The 16,104-nt window shown below is 33.8% G+C and overlaps 1 protein-coding gene across 1 annotated transcript in view; it reads left to right on the top strand.

The window, feature by feature from the left end:
* Nucleotides 1–10,461, top strand: part of LOC112928090 (calcitonin receptor-stimulating peptide 2-like) — a 60,784-nt gene extending 50,323 nt beyond the window's left edge. The window contains exon 2 of the mRNA XM_072760461.1: nt 10,160–10,461. Within this exon, the coding sequence (XP_072616562.1) occupies nt 10,160–10,461 (302 nt within the window). The remainder of the gene's footprint in view (nt 1–10,159) is intronic.
* Nucleotides 10,462–16,104: the final 5,643 nt, after the last annotated feature.

Here is a 16,104-nt window from a genome sequence, read left to right as displayed (position 1 = left end):
GTTGTTCAGTTCACAATTCACAATGTTATGGTGGATTTTTAATAAATACATTTAATCATGTTGAGGGGTTCTCTTCTCTTCCTAGTTGTCTGAATTTTTTGTGTAACGAAAGTATGTTAGATTTTGTCAAATGTTTTTTTCTGCAGTATCTAATTGTGGGGATTTTTTTGCCTTTGCACTTTACTGTTGACTCTGTTTCTTAACTTCCACATATTTGTGAATTTTTAGATTTTCCTCACCTTACTGATTTCTAGCTTCTAGCTTTTTTTTTTTTTTAAGATTTATTTATTTATTCATGAGAGACACAGAGAGAGAGGCAGAGACATAGGCAGAAGGAGAAGCAGGCTCCCTGTGGGGAGCCTGATGCGGGACTCGATCCCAGGACCCCAGGATCAGGACCTGAGCCAAAGGCAGACGCTCAACCACTGAGCCACCCAGGTACACTAGCTTCTAGCTTTTAAGACCTATTGAGGATTGTTTGTGGCCTAACAGTCTAATCTGGAGAATGTTTCTTGGGTACTTGAGAAGAGTGTGTATTCTGTTACAGTTGGGTGGAATGTTCTATATATGTCAGTTACATTAGTTTACAGTTGTATTAGTTTTCCAGGGTTTTTGTAACAAAGTACCAAAAATGCATGGCTTAACCAACTAAAGCCTCCTATTCCACTAGCTTGCTGATGTCACCTCCCTCTTAATTTTCTTTCAGCAGTGTTTTGTTTTGTTTTGTTTCCAGTTTTCCTTATACAAGATTTACCCATCCTTTGTTACTTTTAACACTAGTTATTTTGTCCCTTTGGATGCAATTGTAAATGGGATTGTTTACTGAATATCTTTTTCAAATATATTTATTGTGATTCCAAACACAATTGATTTTTCTGTTGCTATAGTACTTGGCAACTTTGATTACTTTGTTTTATTAGCTCTAGAATCTTTTTTTGTGAATTCCTTAGGTATTGTATAATAGAATTATGTCATTTATGAATAGAGATTATATTGGTCATATTTTCATGTAGAACTACTTGCATCCCTGGGATAAATTGCACCTGGTCATGATCTATAATCCTCTTAGTATGCTATTGAATTTATTTTGCCAAATTCTGTTGAGAATTTTTGCATTTTTTATTCATAAAGGTTATTAGTCTGTAATGTTCTTTTCTTGCAGTTTCTTTATAGCTTCATATTAGAATAATGCAAACCTTATAGAATGAGTTAGGAAGAGCTCCCGCCTTTTTTTTTTTTTTTTTTTGAAGAGTTTGAAGAGGATGTTGTTAATTCATCTTTAAATTTGTGGAAGCATTTGCCAATGAAGCTATCCATTCCTGGACTTGGATTTGATGTATTTGGTTACTTATTCAACTGCTTATTTGTTATAGGATGCTGGGAATTTCTATTTATTGTTGAGTTTGTCTTTCTGGAAATTTATCTAATATATCTAGGTTATTTGTCAATATAAAACTGTTTTTAGAATTATTTAATTCTAAACACTTTATAATTTTTAATAGTAATAATAGTAATAGTTTAGTTAGTTAATAGTAATAGTTTAATAGTAATAACCCCACTTTCATTTCTGGTTTTAGTCATTTCCATCTTCTTTCTTTTTTCCTCTGTCAGATTAGCTGAAGGTTTGTCAATTCTGTTGATCTTTAGGAAGAACCAGCTTTTGGTTTTATTGATTCATTTTTTTTTCTATTTTGTATTTCACTTTTTTACAATCTTTATTATTATTCTTTTATCTTCTGGCTTTTGTTGATTCTTCTTTTTCTAGTTCCACAAGGCATAACATTAGATTATTGATTTGATGTTTTTCTTTCTTTTTTTTTTTGTAAAGATTTTATTTATTTATTCATGAGAGACACAGAGAGACAGAGACATAGGCAGAGGGAAAAGCAGGCTCCTTGCAGGGAGCCCAATGTGGGACTCGATCCCAGGACTCTAGGATCAAGACCTGAACCAAAGATAGACACTCAACCACTGAGCCACCCAGGTGTCCCAATGTTTTTCTTTTCTTAATGTAGACATTGACAGATCTAAATTTCTCAGAAAATATTGTCTTCATTGCATCCCTTGAGTTTTGGTATGCCGTGTTTTCATTTTCATTTGTCTTTCTGGATCTTTTTATTTCTTCTTTGCTTCATTCATTGTTTAATAATTTGTTGTCTAATTTCCACATATCTGTTTATTGATTTCTTGATTTCTTCTCTTGTGGTCTTGGAAAACACTTTGTATAATTTAAATATTTTTAAATTTATTGAGATTTGTATTGTGGCTTAACATGGTCTCTCCTGGAGAACATTCCATGTGTATTTAAAAATAATGAGTATCCTGCTATTTCTGACTGGAAATATATATATTTGTTAGACGCAGCTCATCTTTTATATTGTCCAAGCCCTTAATTTCCTTATTAGTCTTTTATCTATAGATGTTGTATCCATTACTCAAAGTTATGTATTGAAGTTTGCAATTGTTATCTTGAAACTATTTATCCTTTCAATTCTTTCAATGTGTGCTTCAGGTATTTTGGGGCTCTCTTTTTGTTTTTGTTTTTCATATGTGTCACAATGCTTTTATACTGAATTTAATAACCTCATTGTTTATTAGCCTTTTGGGCCTTTATGTTGGAGTTTCTCCTCTTTGTTTCTATATATATTGAACATATTTCAATCAGATCCCTTGCCTCATGTTAGTATGATTTTTGGTTTTCTTCATTGAACAAGAGGAAAAGGTCTATTACAGTATGTGAGTAGTAGTCCATAAAGCTAATATAAGTGATCAATAAATTTCTTTGAAAGAATGAGTGAATGAATGAATGAAAGTAATGAAATATTACTTAGCATTTATTTTACTTCTAGCAGAAATGGTTATTGCTATAAAGTAGTCTATTTACAATAATAAAGGACCCAATTTTCCACATTTATATTTTAAAATTGCATTTTTCTATGGTATTTTAACATGCTTTGTAGTTCTTCACCATAGGAATAGTGTTGTTTCCTGCTTGGTATCAAGTATTGTGTTCTACAGTAGCAGTTTAAAATTTTCCCTCAGGCTAGAGTTGGTTTAAAAGTCATTCTAATCATTGTGTCCAGCTGGTTTGTAAAAGCAGGAGAGACTTATGATAACTTTAAACCCAAAGGGCTAAAAACATAATGGAAAACAGAATAAAATTCTGCCTTTTTGTAGGTCGTAGAAAACTGAGAATTATCAACAAGTTTGGACACTGTACCTTTCCATTCTTAGTGGGTTCCTGGTGCTAAGATACTCCAACATCAACTGGGAATAAATTCTGAAAACTACCCTAAGAAAGCATTAGAAATCAATTTTATGTTTAGATTTACACTGGAATCTACTTATGGATGATGATGATGATGATGATGATGATGATGATGATGATGAATATGGTATATTAGAAAGAGCATCATCTTATATTTCCATCAATTATCAATTTACAATGCCCCTTGACATGCATTAATTATTTTATCTTTTTGGTATCCCTATGAACTACTGGAAACAGCTTGTGTAATTCTCTCTTCATGAAGCAGAAAACAAAATCCTCTGATGTAGTAAATGTAATGTGTATGAATACACTCAAAATGCATGAAACTTCTTTTTTGAACTCCTGCTTCTTTTGTCTTTACATACGCTACATACACATTCCAGTGGAAGGTGTCACAATCTGTTAAAACAAGCTTGTAATCAAGAGTTTTCACTATGTAATGTGAGACACGGCAGGTTAAGTGTATCGTATTGTTTATCACATTGATTCTATTTTTAGTGTGCTAAATCCTTTAATATTTGACAGTCTTTTTAAAAACCACTCTTACCTGATGGCATTTAGTTATCTGCGTATGTGCATTAAAAAAGTTGAACATTTCCTATAATATTTCTGAAGCTTTTTCTTTCCTGCAGAAAATAATTTTAAATAAAGTATTTAATTTAAATTAATTGGGATGCCTGGGTGGCTCAGCAGTTGAGCATCTGCCTTTGGCTCAGGGTGTGATTCTGGTCCTGGGATCGAGTCCTGTGTCAGGGCCCTGGGATCTAGTCCTGCATCAGGCTCCTGGCATGGAGCCTGTTTCTCCTCCGTCTGCCTGTGTCTCTGCCTCTCTCTCCCTCTCCCATGAATAAATAAATAAAGAAATCTTTAACAAAAAAATTTTTAAATAACATTAATTAATTAATTAATTAATTAATTTTTTGCTTCAATGTTTTCATTTAAGTTCCAGTAAGTTTACAGGTAGTGTAATATTAGTTTCAGGAGTAGAATTTAGTGATTCATCACTTACATATAATACCCAGTGATCATCACAAGTGCCCTTCTCAGTACCCGTTACCTGCTAGCCCATCTCCCACCCACCTCTGCTCCAACAACCCTCAGTTTGTTCTCTATAAAGAGACTGTTTTATGATTTGCCCCCCCCCTCTCTTTTTCTGCTATGTTCATCTGTTTGTAAGAAAACATTTTAACAAAAATAATTCTTACTCATTTTTCTCAAAAAATGTAAGAATTAGAACTTCTTAATATCATTCATACATCAGTGTATTTTAAGAAAGCTATCATAATCTGCATATTTCAAAAAGTTAAATGAAAATGACAAATTAGATAAGAAAATCTCCTTTTAGGGTGGCTGGGTGGCTCATTTGGTTGAACAGTGGACTTATGATTTCAGCTTAGGTTCTATCTCAGGTCATGGGGTCAAGCCTCAGGTTGGGCTTGGAGTTCAACAGGGAGTCTTCTTGTCCCTCTCCCTGCCCCTCCCCCCATTTGTGCACTTTCTTTCTCTAAAATTAAAAAAAAAGATCTGGGAAAAAAATAAAACTGCTATCATTTTCAAAAGTAAACTTACAATTAAATTATAGATGATAATTCTATTTGAAAGAACTTCCCTGTGTATCTCAAAATGCTTTTTAAAAGATATTTTAAAAAGACAAAGGGATTAGTTGAGCCTACTTATCTGGATGGAAGAAATATCAGTGGAAGTATAAATGATCATCTTTATATCTGCGAAATTGCTATTGAACAATTTTTTCTTCTACTTAAATTATATTCCTTACTCGTTTAGGAGATCTCAGTTACAAATGAAAATTGAGGAGGTATGAAAGGATATAATCTATATTGAGTTCTTTAATCAACTGAAGCAAATGCACATTTTATATAAATGTACCTTATCGAACCAGTTCTCTATATAAGCGATTCTGTGGAAAATATTAGTTTTAAATCATTATGTATCATAGTATCAAAAATAGAATGATAAGCATAGTTTAATCACAACTCAGAGGTGAATCTTAAAGGAACATAAAAACTTATGAAATAAATTACTAGGGGTCTTCAGGATTATAATAACGCAACAACCTGAAATAACTTGGTAATGTTTAGTATTAGATATTCTAGGGGCGGATATTGTCCATGAATTAAAGCACTTTACTGTGCTGTGACACTTTTCAAGTGTAAATATTGATATTAAATGGCATGACTTTACCTTATGACATTTTAATCCCCTCCTTTTAAAAAAAAAAAGATTTATTTATTCTTGAGAAACACAGAGAGAGAAAGAGAGAGAGAGGCAGGGACACAGGCAGAAGGAGAAGCAGGCTCCCTGTAGGAAGCCTGATAATGTGGGACTCGATCCTGGATCCTGGGATCACACCCTGAGCTGAAGGCAGAAGCTCAACCGCTGAGCCACCCAGGCATCCCTTAATCCCATTTTTGATGAAAAAGTTGTCATAAAAATATAATGAAGGAATAGAATTCCAATATTGCAAATGCTGCATAAATGTCTTTTATGTTGACTGGCTTTCCATGCCTTATGATATCTATTATCTATAATATATTTTTTGTTGATATAACTTAAGCTTAACTAAACTCTAGAACTATAGTATTGAAGGAAAATTTAAGTATATTCACAATATTAAAAACATGTACAACAAGCATTTTCAATGATTACATATTTTTAAAAAATAAAAAAGGTAAAGGACATAAGCGTTTATGGATCTACTATTACTAGCCAGGCACTTGCCTAAACCTTTACATATTTCTCACTTGATATTTTGATCAACTCTATGAAATAAAAATTGCTATTTCTACTTTATGTACTCAAAATCACAGTCTTTGAGATAAGTAACGGCGTGCCCAAAGGTATAAGGAAGTAAAGAAGAAAAAATACAAACATGTATCTGACTAATTTCTCATGTTGTTCCTCACCAATTACTCAATAAAATACAAGCCTCTGGGCACATTTAAAACATCTACTTATTTAGGTGCTCTGAGAAGTTAAGCAATTAGCCATTTATTGATCAAAAGACACATAGTTGAAAATAAAATCTTTTAGTTTATATAAAACATATTTTCCACAAATATGACCAAATTAGCAAATTTTCAGTTCATCCTAATTTATTTATATTAGTTTAATTAAAATAATATGTTCTAGAATAGTTTTGTTTATTTGAATTCTTTGAAACTAAAATGTTTTGGCTTAGCAAGGCAGCTTACCTCAGTTTTCGTTACAATATTATATTCTAGGAATCTTTGAAATTTTTGCCATGTCAAATATCATATGCCATCTATCAGCATGATATGTGAAATTACAGAGATGACATTAAAGTTGTACTATGATGACAGTGTTTTCTCTTTAAATGTGCAGCATTTTATTTTCATAGGGAATTTATTTTCCATTTCTCTTAGCATTCTCTTTTGGAAGGCAATTTATCATGTTTGATCTACATTGTTCATTATTTAAGATTTTTGCTGATATTGTTTTGACACCTAATGCAAGAATCTTACAAAACTGAAAACATTTTTTCTGTGTCTCATATTCTAATTTAATCTCATGTTGTCATATTTCATTTTGCATAGAGGAGTTTTCACTGGTGGCTTTAAATATAACAGAGTTGAAAATGAAAACATTTTAAAATTGGTTTATCTTTTATTATTATACCAATATCATCCTTTTGAGTGTTGAAATCATACACATCCAGACTCTAATTAAACGTATTTCTAATACATTGCACCCAGGGTGTATATGCATTTTAAGGCACAAAATAAAAGGTTGTATTGTTACTATTCAAAGAAATTTAGTTTAATAGAAAATGTGTTTTCATCATCAGGGACCTAATTATTTATTTATGCATGAAAAGAAAGCTACAGAGATCAATACAGGTACGTTGTTGCTAAATAAAGCCTTAATTTTAGAAATCTAATACAAAGTGGGAGAACTGGGATTTACTCTATATAAGAAATCTATCACCTTTGCCTTCATAATTTAGATTTCTGTGACTTTTTAGTTGCTGAATTTGATACATGCTCTATTGAGTTGAGAAGTTCAAGAAGTAGTAAATTTCTAACATATTCTCCACATCATTTTTTGACTGTTAAGAATTAAGACATAAATTGCATATAGCAAAAAGCACAGATATTAAGTACTGTATTGTACACAAATGTGTATACTCTTATAACTCACACCCCTATAAAAATACAGAATATTAATCATCAGAGAGTCAGTTTCTTCCCAAATCGTGATACACTCTTACAATATAGTCTTAATTAGACCTTCATCTGGTGGAAATACCATTAGGAACAATGTTAGAAGATAGTAATTGACAAAATTGTATAATATTAACTCTGTAAAACATTACTTTCTTTTCTTATGCATTGTCTCTGACTTAAGAAGTGATGTAACACCTCAAAATGCAACTAACATTCTGTAAAATTTGTTTTAGTTTAAATATGTCCTAATTGATTAATGAGAGATAGATGCTCACACTTTCTTTTCTTTTTTGAATATATGATTGGATGTTTGTACACTTATATCATTCGGATTTCAGAATCATTTTCTGTGATATAGCCTGAATTATTTTTCAGACCAGTGTTGGAGAATAGTATTGATTTTTGTTTATCTTACAATTGACTATTTTATTAAGCATCCTTAATAGATCTGAATAGCGGACATTTTTTGTTTTTATCGTGTCTGATGATCCTGTTTTAAGCAAATAATACTTAAAGCAATATTACAACTAAAAATAATTTTTAAAAATTTTGTTTACTTATTTGAGAGAGAGAGAGAGGGAGAGAGAGCATGAGTGGGGGGAGGAGCAGAGGAAGAGGGACAAGCCGACTTTGCACTGAGGACCCTAAGACCATGACATGACCTGAACCAAAATCCAGAGTCGGCCATCTAACCAACTTAGACACCCAAGAGCCCTACAACTACAATTTTTTAAAATATTTTATTTATTTATTTATTTATTATTTATTTATTTATTTATTTATTTATTTATTTATTTATTTATTTGACTGAGAGAGAGCATGAGGGGGCAGAGAGGGACAAGCAGGCTTCACACTCAGTGGAGAAGTTTAAGGCAGTCCTTCATAAATATGTCAACTATCACAACCTCAAGTCTGCCTCCTATGGGAGCTATTTTGTGACCTTACTGGACAAGTTGATCCACTGCGTAGCTGCACCTTCTCTACCAAGGTTGTTTCAGGCAGAGGAGCCTCTAAATATCCTGTGTTGTGATGTGTCTCCAGACAACCAGTGTCTGGTCACGGCTCCAAAAACAGTGCCAGGTTGACCAGCTCTTGTACTAAAGTGTTCCTGATGGTGAAGACCCAGAGGAGGCCAGCAGGCTGAGGGGATGACACGCTCCATGCCCTGATACCTCCACCTTACCTTCAATGGCTGGTCATTTGTCCATTCCCTCCTCCCAGTACATATTTCTTTCTCTCTTTCTCTCTTTCTCTCTTTTCTTTCTTTTTCTTTCTTTCTTTCTTTCTTTCTTTCTTTCTTTCTTTCTTTCTTCTTAAAAAGATGCATTCCTTAGTTGACAAGCAAAAACATAAATGTCCTAATTCTCTTTCTTTTTTTTAATTGAAGTTTGATTTGCCAACATATAGTACTACACCCAGTACTCATTCCATCAAGTGCCCTCCTCAGTGCTTGTTACCCAGTCCTAATTTTCATGACTCCCTCCCTACTTTCCTTACTCTGTCTTAGACTTTAAATGCCTATCTTGGAGCAACAGACAGCAAGAGACAAAGCCACAAATCAAACTAAGTTACAGTAGGGCAGTGTTTTTCTGAGAAGGTCAAAGTATCAAGTATGCTCTCACGGAATAAAAGAGCTATTTGATGGGAGTAGTTGAGAGTTGTTGGTAATGCCTTCATCTCCCTTTGGGGCATTACCTGCTGATATTTCAATTTAGTGTCAGTCAACATACTTTACTGATTTAAAGACTATGAGTGGAGCATTGTGTTAGATTTATTCATTTTTTCTTTCATTCTTTCATCTCTCAAGTTTTCAGTTATCTACTATGCACCAGTCATATTCTAATGTCTGAGCTCATCTCTGTTATACACCTTTGAGAAGCTTGCAATGTAGAAGTGTGAGAATATTGTCAGCAAATGCAGCGTGGGCTACATTTCAGATCTAGACAGAGATGTGCAGTGGAGCGGCACGTGGAGAACTCAGTCAGGCAGTACCAGGCAATCCTTAGAAAGAGAAATACTGGTTAATTATTAAAGAATGACCAAGAATTCATCAGAGGAAGAAAAGGAAGAAGGACAATATCTCTGCTTCTCTGCTTTTTAAAGATGTGAAGAACTCCAATTTTTTATATTCCTTATCTTAGAAAACTAATTTAATTAAATAAATGACATGGTAAAATAAGATAAATCATCTTTCTTAACCAAGTTTTGCTGAATATCCGTGTCATATTCTTTTTGGAATAAAAGCTATCACATGATTATACTGGGTTTTATGAGCCCTTGTCAGATAAATCTTTATTCTGATGAAGTGTTAGAGAATATCCTTTCATTTTTCTCTTTCCCTGGATCCCTGAATATAAAGCACATTAAAGGCTCAACTGATAAAATAGAAATACTGATGAGCATTATCAAGTTATCACCTGCAAATGTTTTCCTTGAAATCCCAGTGGAATTTAGCAATTTTATTATACCCGTGTACCAAAAAAATCTTACAGTGTTCTCTTTTAATATTCTCATTGGCGTAATTTATATTTTCCTTCTATTCTCCAACTTTTCTCATAAACACGAACGTTTCATACATTCAATTGTTTATTTGCACTCCTATATCTGTACTTTATAATGTAGTACAATTAATTCATTCACACAATTATATTATTGCCTTTTACTGTTTTCCTCATACTTATAGTTTCGGTAGCATACTATAGCATACTGGAATCTGCTACGCTCACTGAGGATGAAATATGCGTCCTACTAACTGCAGTGGTGAAAGACTATGTGCAGATGAAGGCTCGTGAGCTGCAGCAGGGGCAGGAGACTGAGGGCTCCAGCCTCACTGCCCAGAAGAGCTCCTGCAAGGATGACCCCTGTGTGACCAACTGTCTGGAAGGCCGGCTGGCCAGAGCTGAGCGCATGATGAAAACCACCTTCATGCCCACCCATGTGGACCCTGAAGACTTCGGGCACCAGCACAAGGAGCTTGCGGCCTGAGCAGTGACATGACCCCAGGAAGAAGGTCACCATGAAGCGAACTCTACTTCTCTTAACTTACAATGAAAGCAACTTATAGGATGCAGAGCATGGAAGACACATGCATATGCACGCTTACTATTAAAACACTGTGTCTTGTTTGAAATAAAGTAAAACTAAATAAATAGAGAATAAAATCATTGCAATTGCCTAGTGTGAAAAATATATATATATACTTATATATTATACTATAATAGTATAGATACTATTGGCATCTTATCCTCCCTCACTCCTTCCTACTCCTCTCTCTTTTTTTCTCTCTTTTCTTCTGTCTCTTCTCTCCTTCTCCTTCTTCCTTTCACCATATAGACAGAGAAAGAATTGTGGAAATAGAATATATATTCTAAGTATGATGTTTTGTTATGCCTACGTACTGAATGCAGAGCATACTTTAAAAACAAAGGAACTTTCTCATTTTATTCTGGTGTACAGCTTCATCAGGAAACCAACATCCCAGATCTCATTTAAGTTACACTAGTTGTCCCAACAAAAACTCTTTCCCCCTCTGTGCTAAGGGTCGTATTCGAAAGGAACATTATATTTAGTTGCCATATCTCAAAAATTTACTTATTTCCGGACTATTTCTCCCTTACTTTCCATGCTCTTGAAATACATAGTGGAAAAGAACAGTGCCGTTGAAAACTAACCCCCCATGCTTCTGAGTCAAAACAGAGTTCAGGATATAGAGGAACATAACTATTGCTTTGCTGGGCAAAGGAGGCTGCAGCAGGTTATGGCTTTCAAAAACTGCAAGTCCTCCCAGAGAAATGGGCTAGAGGGATTGTATAGGGAAATATAAGGTAGATCTAGCTGATTTGGACAGAAATTTTGTATATGTTCCCAGTCTTGTTTGTCAGGTCCTCGGGTTGGTACTGGGTTCCTAAGAAGGGAGGAGGGGAGGTTTGCAGAGGAGAGGAAAAAGGTTACTTAGTTTAAAATCCAGTTTTGTGGAGGCATCAGTGCAGCCATTTTGATTTTTGTTCAACTTTACCCTTTTCAGTGGTTTTAGTAGGGCTAAAAAATCCCTGCCTATATCAAGGTTATACTCAGTTAAGGAAAAGAAAGCCTTCAATATAAATAAGTAAATTGTGAAGTATAGTAGGTCTTTGTAAGGAAGGGAGGGAAGGAAGGAAGGAAGGAAGGAAGGAAGGAAGGAAGGAAGGAAGGAACGGAGGGAGGGAGTGAGGAATGAAGGAAGGAAGGAAGGAAGGAAGGAAGGAAGGAAGGAAGGAAGGAAGGAAGAAAAAGAAGAAAGAAAGAAAGAAAGAAAGAAAGAAAGAAAGAAAGAAAGAAAGAAAGAAAGAAAAAGAACAAATGAGCCATGGGGTGCCTCAGTGGCTCAGTCGGTTAAGCTTCCAACTTTTGATTTCAGCTCAGATCATGATCACAGAGTCATGACATGAAACCCACGTTGGGCTCCATGCTGGATGTGCAGCCTGCTTAAGATTCTTTCCCTCTGTCTCTGTCCCTCCCCCACTCCCTCATGCACACTCTTTTTCCCTTTAAAAAAAAAAAAAAAGGCCAACATAAGCAAGGTTGCGTTGATGTTTTTTGTTTTTTTATTAAAGCAGCTTTGTTTAAATCTAATTTGTATGCCATGTAATTAATGTCGTTAAAGTGTGAAATTCAGTGATTTTTTAGTATATTCATAGAGTTGTGCAAACATTACCCAAATCCGTTTAGAACATTTTCATCACCCCAAAAGAAACTTCATGTGAATTCGCAGCGACTTCTCATTTTCCTCTAGTTACCCTCTCGCCCTATGCAATCAATAATGTATTTTCTGTCTTTATTTTCTATTTGAACATTCCTTATAAATTATACAATTTGTGGTCTTTTGTGACAGGGCTTCTTTTCTGTAGCATCATGTTTTCAGGTTTATTTATGTTGTAGCATATATCAAGAATTCATTTATTTTGTTGATACATAATGTCCTATTAAGTGAATACATTACACTTTTTTTATTAATTCATTAGATTATGGGCATTTGTTACTAGTTTTTGGCTATTATGCAAAATGCTATAAACATTGTTACAGACACAAAAAGTTAACACTGTTGCACAAGTTTTTGTGTGGACATAATGTTTTTATTTCTCTTGGATATATGCATAGGAGTGAAATTTCCAGGTCATGTGGAAAGCTCTATATTGAATTTTTTGAGGCACTATCAGGTATTTTTCAAACTGGTTATATCATTTTATATTCCCACATTTCATCTATAATGGTTTCCCCATCACACATCCTCACCAATCCTTATTACCACCTATCTTTAAATTATACACATCCAATGTGTGTGAAGAGGTAGCTCTTTGTGATTTAGAGTTGCATTTTCCTAATGGTAAATGATATTACACATCATTTTAGGTGCTTATTGTCAATTTGCATATTTCCTGTGGGGAATACCTATTTAGATACTTTTCACATTTTTTAAAGCAAGAAATCCTTTTATCATAGAGTTATAATTGATCCTTTTATATTCTAGATACAAGTGTCTTATATAAATATGATTTGCAAATATTTTCATCCTTTCCGTGGGCTGCCTTTTCACCTTTTTGATGTTGTCTTTTAAAACAAAACATTGTTAAATTTTGATGAAGTCCAATTTATCTACTTTTATCTTGTGTTGCTTTTGCTTTTTATGTCATATCTAAGAAGTTTCTTTGCCTAAATACACTTCACAAGATTCAGTCCTGTATTTAAGCTAAAAGCTTTGTATTCTTAGCTCTTGTATTTAAATTCATGATTTATTTTAAGTTATTTTTCGTGCATGGTGTGGAAGGAATCTAACATTATTCTTTGCATGTAGATATTAGTTGCCTCAGAACTATTTGCTGAAAAGACTATTCATTAAGGATTGAATAATCTGAGATTTTGAAAAATATCAATTGACCGTAAATATGAAAGTTTATTTCTGGACTCAAAAAAAGACTGCTTCAAAAGCCAGCTGGGATGTTATGAATTTGTAGGTCAATTTACAGATTATTGTCTCCTAGTAGTAGTAAATATTCTAATCCATAAGCATATGATTGTTTTCTATCATGAGAGGTTGTTGTATTTTGTTCAAATGCTATTTCTGTATCTACAGTGATGATTCTGTGGTCTTTGTTAAATATAAATATGTATTTCTATTTATTACATTATAGATTTTTGGATGTTAAAACAACATAGAATTCTGGAATAAATCCCAGCTAATCATGATATATACTCCTTTCTATGCACTACTGGTTTGGTATACTAATATTTTGTGATGACCTTTTGGTCTATAAAAGAGATTGTCTTTTCTTTTGATACCTTTGGTTCTGGCATAAGAATAATTCTGATTTCCTACAACGGTTGTGTGTTTTTTTTTTCCCCTCTCTTCTACATTTTGAAAGGTTGTGAAGAATTATAAGTAATTTCTTCAAATTCTTGTTAAATGTTTGAGAATATTCACGAGTGAAGCTTCCTAGGTCTAGGTATAATTTTGGAAGTTTTTTGTTTTTAATTTTTCTTATATTTTTTATGCTCCACTCTCTCGTTCCTCTGATTTTGGTATATTGATGTCCCAGTTGGTTTTGCATATTTCTCTGAAGTACTCTTCATTTGTATTCATTCTTTCACTCCCTGTATACATATTGCAAAATTTCTATTGATCTATCTTCAAGTTTGGAGATTCCTTCTTCTGCTAGCACTAATCAACTCTTGATTACTTCTGATGAACTTAGTATTTTAGTTACAGTGCTTTTCAATTCAAAATTTCCATTTTTAAAAATTTTCTTTTATCAATATTCTCTACCTGATGATGTATTGTCATCATATCTTCTTATACTTGTGTGAGTATGGCTTCTTTAAGTTCTTTGAATTTATTTATATTAAATAATGTCTTATCTGCTGAATCCCACAAGTAGCCTTCTCAAAGGCAGGCCCTGTTGCATGCTTTTGTCCTTGCTTATGGGTTACACTCTTCTGTTTCTTTGAATTCTCTTTGTTGTTGTTGTTGAAAATGGACATCTTAGATAATGCATAATTCTGTATTCTAACCCACAAACTGTAGGGTTTGTTGTTATTATTTGTTTGCTTATTTGTTTAGTGATTTGGCTGAACTGTTTTAATGATATGCATTACCTCCACAGTGTGCAGATTCCAACATTGCTTCTCAAATGGCACAGCCTTGATATGTGCACAGCTACCCTAGGATGACTGGTTTTTCCATGGTACCCTTTGACTGTCTCTTTCCTTGTTTAAGCTGTCTGCTTCTGTTGCTATCAGATTCTATTGTTGCCTCTACTAATTGCCGGTTGCCTATTCTATTTTGTTGTTGGTTATTTTTTGACAATGCCTTAGGCAATACATTGCTTTACAATGTATTATATTTTACATAACTACACATAATATAGAATATAGCATATGTTATATAGTTATATATTTATTGATACAACTAAATACAGGCTTCTTTACAAGGATAGTATTTGAGGCCAATGTTTGATGTTTGTTCCAATCTTGGAAAGCCATGATAGTTTCTTTTCCTAGTTCCTTTTGTTAAATTTGTAGGTCATCTATGGTTTGGATTACTGGTCTCATGGAGCTACCAGCCTCCTCTTAGTTGCTTATCACCAACATAGCCATTGTTTTCAACAATACTCTGAGGCTTGAATTTCCCTAAACTCTGTTCCTAAAGTTTATTCCCAAGGAGATGGCTGTAGAAGTCGCAGTTCATATTGCTGTCCTTGCCCCATAAAATTTCTTAACTAGTCTCCAGACCAGGGTCAGGTACAGCAACTGCTTTTCTTGGAGTGATGCCTTTACAGTTGGGGTTCTCTATAAGGTGAGAGTATCAGAGTTTCTTGATTTATTCTATCCAGCATCGAACCTCCATTTTGTCAGCAAGCTGTAGCAAAAATGATCGGGGCTCATTATTCTCAGTCTGTCATTCCTAAGGAAGAGCTTTGTGCTCTCTGCTGGTTGAAGGAAGGGATTCCTATGTCTTTCAATCTTTATTTCCAGAAGAGAGCTAGGTGCTGAACAGAGAGCTCTTGTGTTCTTGTGCTCTTTGCGTATACATCATGGTTATTTGTCAGATGTAGAAGTGACTCTTGTCTAAAATGGCATAAGCTTTCAATGCTTTTACCAAGATTTGGTAGATTTTATGTAATAAATATTAGTACACTTATGGTAATCATTTAGGCATCTAACCCTTAGGACAATTTCCAGAGACTTTAAATACTGCCTTTTAAAATAAATTTTTAAATAAATTATGGTTGTTTTGCTGGAGAGAGGGTCTGTGGAGCTGCTTACACTATTATTCCGGAAGTGTCATATAAAATTTTATAAAGACAATGACTGTGTGTTTCATTTGATGATGACATATGAGCAAGAAATTGAAAACTTCAAGAAACTGGCTCAATAAATATCTTGAGGGAAATTCTCAAGTTGAAGAAATAATAAGCATTAAGTCCTTAAGTTAATACCATTTATGACATGTTCACAGAAAAGAAAAGACTCCTTTGTAGATGGAGAGAAGTGACCAATAAATAAATATTTAGTTTTATGATGATGGTAAAATGACTGTGGTTATTTAAATATCTTCAACCATCAGCTCCCTACCAGTGTTTTCCAAACATTTGT

This window comes from Vulpes vulpes, chromosome 6 (genome assembly GCF_048418805.1).
Source record: "Vulpes vulpes isolate BD-2025 chromosome 6, VulVul3, whole genome shotgun sequence".
Classification (NCBI taxonomy): Eukaryota; Metazoa; Chordata; class Mammalia; order Carnivora; family Canidae; genus Vulpes; species Vulpes vulpes.
This window is presented reverse-complemented; position numbering and strand designations above follow the sequence as displayed.